Source organism: Ostrea edulis, chromosome 1, assembly GCF_947568905.1.
Source record: "Ostrea edulis chromosome 1, xbOstEdul1.1, whole genome shotgun sequence".
In the NCBI taxonomy this organism is placed as follows: Eukaryota; Metazoa; Mollusca; class Bivalvia; order Ostreida; family Ostreidae; genus Ostrea; species Ostrea edulis.
The window spans coordinates 31,049,748-31,064,372 of NC_079164.1; the positions used below are offsets into that span (position 1 = coordinate 31,049,748).

The 14,625-nt window shown below is 37.5% G+C and overlaps 1 protein-coding gene across 3 annotated transcripts in view; it reads left to right on the forward strand.

Moving 5' to 3' along the window:
- The first annotated feature begins 518 nt into the window (after positions 1–518).
- LOC125663990 (junctophilin-1-like) overlaps positions 519–14,625 on the forward strand; it is a 58,577-nt gene continuing 44,470 nt past the window's right edge. For 2 of the 3 annotated variants that reach the window (XM_048896482.2, XM_056140250.1), the window contains exons 1-2: positions 553–1,458; positions 1,538–1,972. In XM_048896482.2, coding sequence (XP_048752439.2) covers positions 1,588–1,972 — 385 coding nt within the window. In that variant the 5' untranslated portion in view covers positions 553–1,458; positions 1,538–1,587. Of the gene's footprint in view, positions 1,973–14,625 lie in introns of all 3 variants that reach the window. The other variant, XM_048896483.2, reaches the window with a different exon arrangement.

Below are 14,625 nucleotides of genomic sequence, written 5' to 3' on the forward strand. Positions count from 1 at the left end.
TCATCAAATTATAAAAGTGACCAAACGTCATGTTGCTCTTTTATTCATTTTATGACGTTATGATATTGATCACTGTTCGTTATCTTCACCTTTCATGATATAAATTTCCTGTCGCTTGATGTTACATCATATCATGAAATATCGGAATCAACGTGGAAAGATTTATTTGGGCTATGTCATTTTAATTTTTCTCTCGGAAATTTTACTCACACTTACGGATCTAATTTGCAAGAAAAACAAATTGTTCAATACCTGGAGAGTGCAGATCAACGATTTTATTTGCTTAAAACATTTGGACGACCCTGGTTGCTCTGGATTTTAGCATTGTAGACCACAAAAATCAATAGCTACAATTTTGTTTGTCAAATATTCTACAATTGCTGAAATCCTATTATGTCAATAAGTCAATAAAAATTCCACCTGTCGCTCTGCTAGATGACTTCAATGCTACTGCTATGCACCAAACACAAGCAGCTGAAGGAAAAACCGCGAGAAGTATCGAAATGGCTACAGCAGCTGATTGTAAAATATATTGATTTCATATATACACAACCCAACAGAATACTGCGCTACAAAGTATTAATTATTCATTTGTCGTGAAGCTGCTTAACTATGAGTATACGATTTTATTCTGCATAGTGTGATTTTTTGCGCTATCCATTTTCACATCTGATATGCCGGAGGTATGATTCGGAGCAGAGAGGAGTAACATTCACTCATTCAGAGAGAGAAAATTGTGTAACATCGTGCGCTTCAGTCGGATAGATATAGGTAAATATTCGTCAGAGATCGAGTGTCTTGTTTATAATAAGAGAACTCATCTACACACGTGTTCCTAGTCGTAGGTCTTGTGTTTTCACATTGCCCGGCGATGAGGGAAACTCGAGTCAAACTTGTTCGCCCAATAACACATAGGCGACCTTATTAGGCAAATCGCTTCTCCGATCTTCTGAAGAGCGAGCGAATGCAATGGCCGACATCTTTCGCATAATTTATTCGCCCTACCGAAGCTGTTTTTGACTCGCCTCGCAGTGTCTTTCCCCCCGATTTGATTATGATTAAGACCGTAAGACAGTTTCGAACACAAATTATCAGTGCTTTTAAGATGGCGCGTGGAAGATAGCGACCACCACTGCTCGAATTAAGTGATGTAGATTGGGGAAAAGTGACCAAAGTGCTACCAAAATTAACTCTATTACCGATAACGGCCATGCTTTACGGAGGATCATTCAAGTACACGCGATCTTAGAAGATAGCTGTTGTGTATATATTCTTCTCAATGTGTATATAAGTGCGCTAATTTAGTAAACGGAAAATTTTCACCGTTCGGATTTTAGAATATGCTGCTTGAGGATTGAAATAATTGTGAATGTTTTTATTGTTTACATTATTATAATCGACGGATTTACTTCAAACGCTCTGAATAGAAATGTGATATTGGAAAAATACGAATACCACGTGAGTATGCATGAATGACAAATGGGTACTTTGCTTGTTTTTTCGAAGATGCCGATAACTCTGATCCATTCGTGTGTAGGGTAATACTGGAGTTAGTGGTCCTCTTGGACACATGTCCCGTGGATCCAAATGACAACTGGCGGAGGGCGTTTCGATTTTGAGGACGGAGGGACATATTGCGGGGGTTGGGAGGATGGAAAAGCACACGGCCACGGAGTGTGCACGGGGCCGAAGGGACAAGGGGAGTATTCTGGCGCTTGGCAGTACGGTTTCGAAATTTCTGGCGTTTACACATGGCCAAGTGGAAATAATTATAAAGGGCAATGGTTTCAAGGAAAACGCCATGGACTTGGCGTAGAGACCAAAGGGCGGTGGATTTATAAAGGAGAGTGGACCCAAGGGTTTAAAGGTCGCTATGGTGTCCGACAAAGTTTGACTTCCGGTGCACGTTACGAAGGTACATGGACCACAGGGCTCCAAGATGGATATGGATGCGAAACATACGCAGATGGAGGTAATTTTCTTATGAAATCACCACTTTTACCACACTTTGTGTTTTTATTTGTCACACGTACATCTGAAGTATACGACGCCATGTTGAAATGGCAACATGGCTGTACTGATTGCAATATGGCCGGTTATATCCGACCTTGATCTACTCTTCTTTGGTTTTTTGTTATTTGCACTGCACTCGACTGCTGTTTTCCTACACCCTTCAGTTTCGAAATTTTGTACACTACCCATTAATGCTTTCGTGCATTGTTCACACACGTGATGAGGAGGGGTAAGCATGTCTAGATGTATATCAATGGTAACCTCAATCTTAATGTCACCGAAAACTCATCGCTGTATCATCATCATCATCATCATCATCATCATCATCATCATCATCACCACCACCACCACCATCATCATCATCATCATCTTTTATTTTTGGAGGGGATACCCATTCTTAGACCAAGCCGACGAGTGGATTTCACACCATGCCTAAACTAAACTCAAAGCCAATTTAAACACTCTATACAACCCTATATTCGACAGAAAATTTGCGGATACTTTTATCAAACGCGTCAGACTTAACCACCGATCTTATCAAAGAGAACAGTGCAGAAAGAGTATGGCATGATAGACGAGTTCATCGTTTTAGAATATATCTACATGTATACATGAAAATGCCTTGTACACAATGTGCTGTCTGCACAGCGCAACGTATTCCTCTGATTTTTGCTGCAGAAAAAATCTGGTATTTCTTTACTTCTGGTTTCCATGACAACAAAACTTGGCAGGTGAGGCAAGATGATCAGAGCAATGTGGAGATGTGATATCGACACTGGATAACGGGATTTATACTCTAAATATAATATTGCTCTGTCTGTCTCTGTCTCTCTCTCCATAATTTAACATACAATTGATTGCAACTATAGATATATGAACAGAATAATGTCCATCGACCTTTGTAAGATAATTGTCATATTTTCAATAAAAATACACTGGCAGATGTTTTGACATTTAAAGTGTAGATAAACACCATATCAACCATCAGGCTACGGATATTTCACGGCAATGAAAGCAAATTGAACACATATCATACAATGTTGAAATATCCGTCGACAATAACCCCATTCAAATATATTCAAATGGTGGTGATAAATTTTAATACATGGCGAAATCTTGTTAGAACAGAAAAAGGCCATTTTCGCTCGAAACAACTTGAGAATGGATTACCTAGATTATTTTTCATCTGTCGAATGAGCAACGCTAAAATCGTTGTCAATATTATTTAACCTTCGTAACATCTGTTTCGAATTAAGCTGAGACTTTTCTCAAGAAGATGATCACTAATTGTTGAGATCGATAGGCGCGATAAACTAGAAACTGGCAAGGAGAGTATTGGAAAAAAAAATCCTTGGCCGCGGAAGAAGAAAATGGTGTAGTACACGTAGAACTGTTATTGACTTCATGTGGGGAAATGCCTTTTGGCGACAATGTAGATCAGTAATGTTAAATCGTGCTTTTTTGTTGTTGATGCATCCTTAAATCGATTTTTGGAATCAAGCAAAACTAGGTCCTCTGTGAAACAATGTCATTTCTCATCGTAGACATACGCGGGAATCCTGTCGGAAAATATAAAGAAATATGCTTAGAGACAGGGTTAATTTTAAGTGCACTGTTTTTATAGTTTTTAATGAACGTTTCCAATGGAATTCTTCGCAACAAATTGAACGAGAAAATCAGTCAAAAATAATGATAGTTAAAAAGTAATGATAAAACAAAGTAATTCGATTGAGAAGACCTTGCATTTAAGAACAGACTATCGCTATTGAAGCAAAAGGGATACAATATCAACTTTCAAATACATGATTGATAATTTAACTGAATATAAGCTTTTGTTGTGTCTTTGAACTCGAATCTACCCGTCTTTTATTAGTTTGTTGTAATTATAATGGAGAAGGACATTTCGGGCTTGCTCTCAGTTTATTATTGGATCCACATCAAAGCATGATAAGATTATTAAGAGTTAAAGTAACACTGGTCGTTCATAAAATGAGGAACCCATCGTGCATATGTCAGTGCATCCATACCTGTGTAAACCTTTAAAAAACCCAGTTAATACTCTTTATTTGTGTCTTGAATGTCCTTAAGACCAAAAAAAGTCTTCCCAGGAACAAAAACATCCAATACTATAGCCATTACGATTGAATCGAAAATTCAGTTAGTGTTTGCTTTTAGCGAATGAATTCAGTTCGTTTTTGCTTGACCAATGTTGCTTTCGTTTTCATTCCCGGCATCAGGTTTATTTTGTTTTTCACAATTCTGATGTATTTTCCTGTCTCCCCAAATCCCTCGTGTCACACTAGATGTGTTGACAGTCAAGTAACTAGAAAATTTTCCCGAAATCTTTGATTGAATCACGATTCCCATGCTTAAGGGAGAAAAGTCAGAACAAATGACAACTCTTGTTACAGATACTAAGTGGATCGTTTTTTTGTTTTTTTTTTACATGACCGTTCACTGGGAGTTGATCTAATGAGACTAGATAGGTAAAATTGGATTAACCTGAATGTGTAATTTACATTGCCACACATCAAAGGCCATGTGCAGTCGTTTGTTTGTTTTCCAAATCAGAATCGGACATAACACGCACGTTTTATCGAATCATGCTCGTGTATTTTCTCCCTTGTCTGTGTGTACGCCATCTTGCATTGAGATTCCTTTAACAAGACAGTTGTCTTGTTTATTCCTTAAATTATCAACGGGGAATAGATAATTAGGCGACAACGTATAATGCCATAGAATATATAACGCAAATTCTCGATTATGCAGAACTATTCAAATTTCCTTGATTGCCAAGGGAAATTTTTTCCAGATACACAAAAATTACAAGTTTTAACACATGGCATCTGCTGTCAAGTTTCATTTAGCGTACAGTATATATTGGGGTCAAGTGCATTAATTGAAAAATCAAAATAAGACTAATTATATTAGTTTTCGATTTGAAAATAAGAATGTTGACTCTGTATTTAATCTACATGTAGGAAAGATGCCAGCCCGACACAGGTGTTGTTTGTTTATAATTCAAACAAATCTAAAATATTTAAATGACATTACCATTCAATGTACACAGGCACACGCATCGCCATCTTCAGTGGCCTTTTCAACAGTCATCTTTTAATAATTACTTTTTCAAATTTTAGCTCGCCTGAGCCGAGGGTTCTTTTGGTCGTTGTCCGTTGGCGTCATCGTCATTAACTTTTCGCATAATCAACTTAGAAAATTCTTGGCCTATTTCAATCAAAGGTGTCGCAAAGCATCATTGGGTGAAGGGGATCCAAAGTTGTTTAGATAATGGGCAATACCCTCTTTAAAGGGAATATGATGGGGAATTAGGTATTACGTTGTTTTTTTTGTTTTTAAAAAAAGAAAGAAAGAAAGCCTTTTCTCAAGAACCATTGGGTCAATTTCAACCAAACTTGGCACTAAGCATTCTTTAGTGAAGGGAATTAAGGTTTATTGTTCAAAAGAAAGATCACACACTCTTTAAAGGGGAGATTATAATTATGAAAAATTGGGTGTTATATTTTAAAAAATCTTCTGAAAAAACAACAGGGTCATTTTCAAACAAATTTGTCACAAAGACTATATCCTTGGGTAAAAGGGGATAAGAATTTCTCAAATGAAGGGTCACATCCTCTTCAAATATGAGATTTTTATTAATTAAGAAAAAAAAAATTAGATGCTACATTTAAAAATAAGTTTAAAAATCACTTGACCAATTAACCAAACTTGATTCGAACAAATTATCCTTAGGTGAAGGGGATTTAAATTTATTGAAATGAAGGGTCACACTCTATGACTGAGAATGATTAAAACTGGATGTTACGTTTTACAAAATCTTCTTCTTAAGAACAACTTAAAAATTTCAACCAAGCGTCGCACAAAGCATTTTTAGGTAAAGGGTTTTCCAGTTCATCCAAGTAAAGGGTCATATCCTTTTCAAGGGGAGATAATTAGGAAATAGTAAAAATGAGATGGGCTTAGTTAAATATCTTCCTCTATAAAACCACTAGATCTAGAATTATAAACCTTGGGCAGAAGCACTATCATAGAACAAATGTTCAATGTTCAAATGATGGCCCATGTGCTCACAACGAGGCTCTGAACAGGGAAACCATTCTAAATTCTCTGGAACAGCAAGACTACAGTATGTCCAATGAAAGCATCCTCATGTAGATTCAGATTAATTAAAAATTGTATCCCCGTGTGCTTACAGTAATGATTCTTGCACACAAGACTGAACCATACCTGGGTCAATTGTTTCTTGGAAATGGACCATGTGTGGCATCCCTGCAGATACTTACCCTGATCGCCTCCATCATGTGTAAGAAGTTAAAGAATCATTAATTTAAAAAAACATTTTGAGTGTATTCAAATGATCTCCCACATGTCACGATTGCGCCATACTTAAAAACAATACTAAGAACACAAACGCTGGAATTTTTCAAACCATTATTGAAACATTTTTAAGTATTACTAAATAACAAATATGTTTATATTGATCTGCTAATTGTAGGTTAGATTTCATGTCATGTCACCATTTGGGATCAAGAGTTAGAATTTTTAGCATTGTGGCCCATGATGCTGCTATTTAAACCGCATAAGCTTGAATAGAATTTTGATAATCCTCCGGCCATCTTTCTTACTGAAAATGTTTTTATCTTCTGTACAGGCCCTTTGACCGTAATGTGGTTTTTTTTCTGCAGCAGAGATTATTTTATGTTCGTTGCATGAGCTGAAGACGAGTTGCGTTTATCTGAAGCCCTCTCTGGAATGTCTAACAAAAACAAGATCAAAACCCTCGTTTCCGGCAAAAGTTGCTGAGTCTGTCAATATTTACTCTTTGTATGTACAATTTTGCACACAGGAAGAATGCAGTTTTTCGGCAAGAGTGCAAATTCTCAATAAATCAATTAGACTTGTGTAAAGAATTGTGGAAAGAGTGATCCATATTTAGCCTTCAGCGATGTACATATAGAAACCACCCCGCTGGGTGAATAGAGAACTAAATGGTCACAAATGTATGAAAAAATACCAGGAAGCGGTCCTCTACACTGCAAGGGATTCTCATTCAATACTTGGTAAATATTTCATACGGGCATTTTAAGTCAATACTGAAGCGGTGTTCTCAGTAGCTTATCTTTTGTGTTCAAAACAATGAGTTTAATCTATAGAAGTTATCCACGGTATCTACATCAGGCAGTTTATATATGGATTTTTGTTCAGTACCAGCTTGTTATGACCTTGTAGCGATCCTAGTTCTCCGTAACAAACTTGAGTATTTGAAAATCGATCCCTACTATAAACTATCGATCCCAGTGCAGCAAAATTGTCTAAAACACGGAGTAAATCAAATAATTGCCGATGTTTACCATGTATGCATGTATCGATCTTGGCACAAACAAACAGTCTTGACGAAATATCTTATGTGATCTCCGAAACCGTTCTTTCATTCCCAAGAGTAAATGATGGAGGTAAAGGACACACGAACGTTTAAAACACCTTACGAGCCGTCAGAGAGAGGCGGCTAACAGACGGCGATACATATGTGCATTTCCATGGGAATATGAACGATATACTGCTACATAAAATGTAATATTGATGTTTTATAGATAGTTTCCGGTCGCAAATTAAGATCGTACATGGCGCAAAGACCTAAATCTGCCCAGAAGTTGATTCATTACACACAACAGATCTAGAATTGCAAGAATCGGTATTTTTCCTCTAGGAAAATCATTCAATATCAAAACACGACATAGCAGGATTTATTGCAATATTTGAGTTCACAGACACCGTGATGTTTTGCGACGCATTGGTGGTTTTGCTCGAGGAGATGCGCACTTCTATTCAAGAACCGTTTGTTCTTGTCCTGGAAGACAAGAGAGGTGACTGATGGGAGGAAGGAGGATTTCCGGCTTGACCTTTCCTCAAATAAGATCTAATATAAAAGGGGAAAAATAATATGTTGAGAAAGACTCATATTGCAACATACATATGGAAAAATGATAACGCAAGAGGTATTGCATTCTTAACACCCCACCCCTACAGTATGTTCAACATCTGTTTCACCCACAAGGGTACATGCATATGCGACATAATCTATACTACATATAAGGTAATTCGTACTACCCAAATACAAATGAATACTAGTATTTTATTTTCTCTTCGTCTTTTATAAAACTCCAAAGATTCATTACCACGCTGACCTGTATTCATTAGGGCGGTGTGGCACGATAAAGATCCCTCCCTGCTCAATGGCCATAAGCGCCGATCATAGGCCTAAAGTTTGCAGCCCTTCACCGACAGTGGTGACGTCTCCATATGAGTGAAATATTCTCGAGAGGGACGTTAAACAATATTCAATCATTAGGGCGACCTCTGTCGTCAAGGCGTGGTGTTATTTCCGGTTAGCCATGATCATTATCATGTTCCCATGTAGTTCATCTTCTGTAAATTGAAGTGATTACGGTGATGCAGTGAGTGTTTCACTGTTCTGGCAATATGTCTGTTGGATTTATATCCTATCATTTACATTTCTAATGTTTTTGCCCTTGAAATCTTAACAAATTTTAATGGTAACCATTTCCGCATGAATGCGATGTAGTTGTAAACAATGCGCGTATTAATACAGACAAATATAGTATCAACAGATGGGAATTCCAACAGAAATGAATATATAATGTAAATAGATGATATGCGACATAAGTGTATGTTTTTTCTATAGCTATGAACCATATAGTTCATGAAGCCACACTACTCTTAATTTCCTAGAATTGTAACAATATACTTACAATTGTAGCATATAACGCTAAAATGGGATCTAGGGAACTTGAAGTATAGGGAACTATATTTTCGGTAGATCAGCAGCGTAATAAAATATCACTTTATTCCTTCGTTTGAAAAAAAATGAAAATACTGAACAAAATCAAAAGTAAAAGATTTCAAAACTAAAGAATTAAGTCGTAACTGACAAAACTAACAGTATATAGTCAATTTTTAATAATTTCTATTTTTTTTTTCATTTGAAAAGTGTGACATTGAAATGACCTTGACACAAAAATAAGAACCGCAACACTCACTTTTCTGTGTGTCAAAAGTTTAGTTACTAGTGCTTTAAATGTAAGACAATGAAATATTGATACAAGAAACGATGTTACATAAAACAAGTATTCATTCAGTGTAAGTTCACAGGTTCGTTCTAGATAATGACAATATTCAGCTGTAATGTTATTTAATAATATATATTAAATTGACTGTATTGCTCGTAAAGTAATTAAAAATTTATCTTGTTGACAGGTTAATCAGGCATCCCATCGAATATTTCTCCTACATGTATATACATGTACAATTTGTTGGAGCATCGCTGTTCTTGTATATACCTTTGTTAGTAGTTCGAGTAGAAATAAATGTACGTGAACTTATAAGTATGGCTCACCAGGGACAGTATTATAATTACTACCCCACTAGGTAATCAGTCCTATGCGTGACCTAGAATATTAGGACGTCACATCAGGATTGTTATGATCGATATATTTATTGATTATGAAGTCATTGTCGCCGTTCTCTCTGTAGGACACGAGACCGACAACATAGATCGTGCATCCTGTTATAATTGTATCGAACATTGTTTACATTTGCCTTCCTTGAGGGTATGTGCGATTTTGAAACGATACATTTACACGAGGTCATGCTCGACCCCAATTCTATCCAAAGATTTGTTTTAAATTCACATACAGTCGCTTTAGTTCGGGATTTTGTTTTTGTTACCACACTCATTCCGTCATCAAATGTTGCAATTTCCGGGTTTCTGGGTTGATACAGATGCCAATTCAAAATTACTTTTATTGATTTACGTGTTGTGAATGAATTATTGCAGTTTATCAATATTTGCATTTTCCCTCCAAACCACTGAGGTTATTTAAGTAGAATTTCTGCGTGGTTTTAGGTTATTTGAGTAGAATTTCTGCGTGGTTTTAACTTTTCTGAAATTCTGTCGTTTTGTTTGATGCTGTACAAATTGTGCATAGACAATGCTACAACCTTGTAGCTTGCTATTGGAAACTGTCCACGTGGTTGCTGGAATCTTAATATAGAGACTGAGTGAATGTGCAAGATCACCACGGTTATACCCCCCGTGAGCTTAATTCAAGAGGAAAAGAATCTTGGTTTAAAAAATCCATCAATGTCAAACGATTTACCCAAGAGCATACACATACTTTATAAATAGAAAAAAGATGATAAAAATATTGGAGACAATGCACAGAAATAGCTCGATGATTTTTCTAGATGAAAAATCTCACAAGTTGCCAAAGATTGGCGATATCCTAGTTGAGAAATCTAGATATTGGAAACCTGGAGTATTATGACTGCAATAGCAGTTACAACTATTGAAAAATCGGTACAGTCAACTGGTTAGAACCGATGATCATCTCGTATTACTGCAACAGGAGGTTAAAAAAGGGCAAACCAGTCGTTAGAGCCATGCATACAAAGCCTCGTGAATGAACACACAATTTCCCGACAGAACGAATGTCGAGATTTTGGAAAATTAGTCATTTATGTCCATTTCATCTACATTAAGGATTTTGATACATACAGCAAATTTTATATTAGTTTTTCAGATTAGAAATCAACTAACCCATGACAACATTTAGCCTCTGTTGAAATGATAAGTGTTTTGGAAAAATATATATTTTCAGTTATACCAAATTGGAATATGATGGAAAAATGAGACACTAGTAGGACTTGAGATTTAGTATGCGACTGGAAATGTCAGTGATCGTAATTTTGTGAATGGCTAATTGAACGACTCTTAGGCACGTGATTCCACCTCTGGTATGCCCAGGGGTCCGTGTTTGTCTGATTCCACCTCTGGTGTGCCCAGGGGTCCGTGTTTGTCTGATTCCACCTCTGGTGTGCCCAGGGGTCCGTGTTTGTCTGATTCCACCTCTGGTATGCCCAGGGGTCCGTGTTTGTCTGATTCCACCTCTGGTGTGCCCAGGGGTCCGTGTTTGTCTGATTCCACCTCTGGTGTGCCCAGGGGTCCGTGTTTGTCTGATTCCACCTCTGGTGTGCCCAGGGGTCCGTGTTTGTCTGATTCCACCTCTGGTATGCCCAGGGGTCCGTGTTTGTCTGATTCCACCTCTGGTATGCCCAGGGGTCCGTGTTTGTCTGATTCCACCTCTGGTGTGCCCAGGGGTCCGTGTTTGTCTGATTCCACCTCTGGTATGCCCAGGGGTCCGTGTTTGTCTGATTCCACCTCTGGTATGCCCAGGGGTCCGTGTTTGTCTGATTCCACCTCTGGTGTGCCCAGGGGTCCGTGTTTGCCCTACTCTTGGTTATGTATATTCTTTATGAGATTGATCACTGTTAGTTATCTTCACCTTTTCCTTTTAGCTTTTGCTGTCGCGATGAATACTGTTATCAAGTGAACCAACAATTGGTTCTCAGTGACAAATATTTGCGGGAAATTGGTGCTCATAAATGTTGCGGATGTTTCTCGCACATGAATAGAAGCTGATTTACATTACTTCTATCAAAATTATGAATGTCTTTTGGAATCCAGCAAAATGTTAAAATCATGTTCTGATTAGAGCATTGATTCTGAACCTTCTATGAAAGACGAGGTAACAACACACAATACAGAGGGCGCTCATTGCTGCGTAGCGGTCATTGCTTTACTAAGATAGCCCTCATTGGTGGACGAAGTAACAAGCACACACCGTTCGAAGGCGCTCCTTGTTCCCAACACAACTAGGGGGCCCTCACAGAGCCACTGAATTGAGTGTAGATTTCAGTAATCTTCTTAATCTTCATCCACTTCAAGGGCAAATGTAATGATTGTCTTGATGATAGATTGTTGACTCTTACCCACGCAACCCACCATAACGTCAGTGAGGATACATTGTACTTTCTACGCCAACCTTCAAGTTTGTTTATGTTACTAAAATGTATCTCTAATAAAATGCAGACATCCTTATTTAGTGTCCTTGGTTAAGGTTAAGGTGGGAGTTGAAAGATGAATTTTATTTTGAGGGAAACCTAGACTGATCCCTGAGTACCATTTAAGAGTTCAAGCTTCAGCGTGCAACTTTGTCATTATTTTCTTAGGAATAAATTGTATTAACTAGATATCGGTCATTTAAATACACATTCAGATTTTTGTGTTTAAGGAAAATATCACACAGTTTTCTGTGGAGATGGCGTGTTTGATAGATCTATGGTACAAGCTACACTGAGACGATCCGAGATACATAAGAATTTCGGGATTCTATCACGGCTTAGATTTCAAAGTTTACGGATTGTGGAATCCCACATGCGGTTAACTTTACTACTGATTTATCTTAACTCTTCTCCTTCAGGACTCCAACCTGCGCCACGTGGCTGTGTTTTTATGCCTTCGTGATGCTGAAATTCTTTTTTTTTTTTTACGATGTAGTCTTATCTTTCTGCAAGCATCCTGTATTATGGTGATTTTCATGTGTTCAAATGGACAGTCTATCATTTGCTTCATAAGTGATGATTTTTGATAATAATTTTTCGGTAGATTAAAATTACTCAAATTCTCCCGACAGTTTCGTAGGACTTCCGGTGTAGATAATTGATTAAGAATGGTAAAACTATACCGATCGTTCATTGTAAATTCATATAATCTGTATACCAGAGAAAAAAATGTTTATCTTTAAGATATATATCTTTTATAACGTTGGCTATAATGAGACGAAAATTCAGTTCAGTGAAAACTGGCAGCTGTCGTGCACTTTATGTCGAGACACAGCATCGTCTAACTTTTGCAATTATGCAAACGTTCATAACACGCGTCCTCATGTTGATGCCCATAAGGGGATGCACCAACAAATCCCTCGAACTGAAAAATCTGTTCGCTCAAATTTAGATTGCTAAACCATTCTCTTAGATTGTCAATCCGTTTCCCAGACGGCAAATTCACTCTCCCAGACTTTCAATCGGTTTCTTCAAATTTCCAATGCGTTTCCATCAGGTAGTCAGTGCGTTTCATGAAACAGTGAATGTGTTCTCTCAGACCACCAATCCGTTTTTTCTGATTGTCAATTCGTGCACTCGGGTTACCAATCTGTTACAGACTGTAACCCACGTGCTCAGAGTGAGTTCATTGGATTAGCAATATGTACACATGAATTTGTAATTTGTTCCCTCTGATTAATGATCGGTAATGCACTAGGATTATCGTGTATATGGATTACCGATATGCTACTACGGATTCGAAATTCACATACACAAATCGACAATCCGTTACCTTGGACTGGAAACCTTGTATTTCTCAAAATTCAAGTTAAGGAAAAAGAGAGTAATAGTCCGCTAAACTCTGTCGATGTTGCAAACTTTGGACAATTTTTGTGACTTTACACTAATCCAAAGTTTATGATTGGAAAAATATGAAAGACAAGGGGATCCATTATATTAAGTATTGAAAAAAGCTTTCAATTGGACACGTGAATTTGGTTTTTCTGTCATCTGCATAAATTTGTACTGTAACAACAGACAAAAAGATGAAAGATAGTCAGATATTTTTAGAAACCCTCAACGCTTTAAATTCTGTAATGACCAGTCCAAGATTGAGTCGCAGATGAAAACTTAAATGCGGAAGTCTCTTATATCCCAGCAGTATGATAAATCCAATGGAACGAGTCTATAACATACATATATATTTAAACTTGGCACATGTGAGTAACAACTGCTCTCCAAAGTAATATTTCTAACTGGAAATAAAACACACAATCTATGAATGCTAACATGTAAGTGATGAAATCTACGAAGCATTATTTGTGATTTCAACTTTTCAGGTCACGTGAAGAATCACTTAGATGACCTATTGGTATCCGTGCCCGTTCGTCGTCGTGCATCATTACCTAATATGCGAATGTTTAGAACTTCTCAGAAACTACTTGACCATGTTTCACAAAAATTAATATGGTTGCAGTTTTCAGGTTAGGTAAACAAAAACTGTGAATTCCATAGTCACTGCATTTAGGGGTCTAAAGGATGAAACCAAATCTTAAAGAATGATGCCATCTTTGAAAATCTTCATTACTCTTGAAAATGCAGAGGACAAACTGAGTCAAATCTACCTTGAACATTGGTCATGGCACAGCGGTCAGGGATTTAGTCCATATAACAGGGATAATCAGTCTAACACGGAAAATGTAATTTATCAATTTCATAGTTCAGAACATGTACCAGATAAACAGAGTGCGTAGTAATATTGCGAGACTTGTAACCTATTCGGTCAGGGAATCAGATTCCAAGGCGGGGCTAAAAGGCACATATGCTAAAATATGCATAACTTGACTATCCCTTTTTATTCCTGAACATCTTCTGGACTAGTTGCAGATGTGTTGCTCTCTTACGTTAGAACATACCATAAAGCTATAGATCCGCCCTTTATACATCGTCGGAGACCCACGGTCGGTCGCACCCCGTTTACCTCCCGTGGGACATAACGCCGATATTTTCGCATAACTCATTAAAATGCATGACCTTACCTGACCTATCAAGGACCTATGGAAATCGCCGTAATTATTTCCAGAACTCAAAGTGTCAGCAGTAATGGCGGCGCCTATGAAAGTGTGTGTG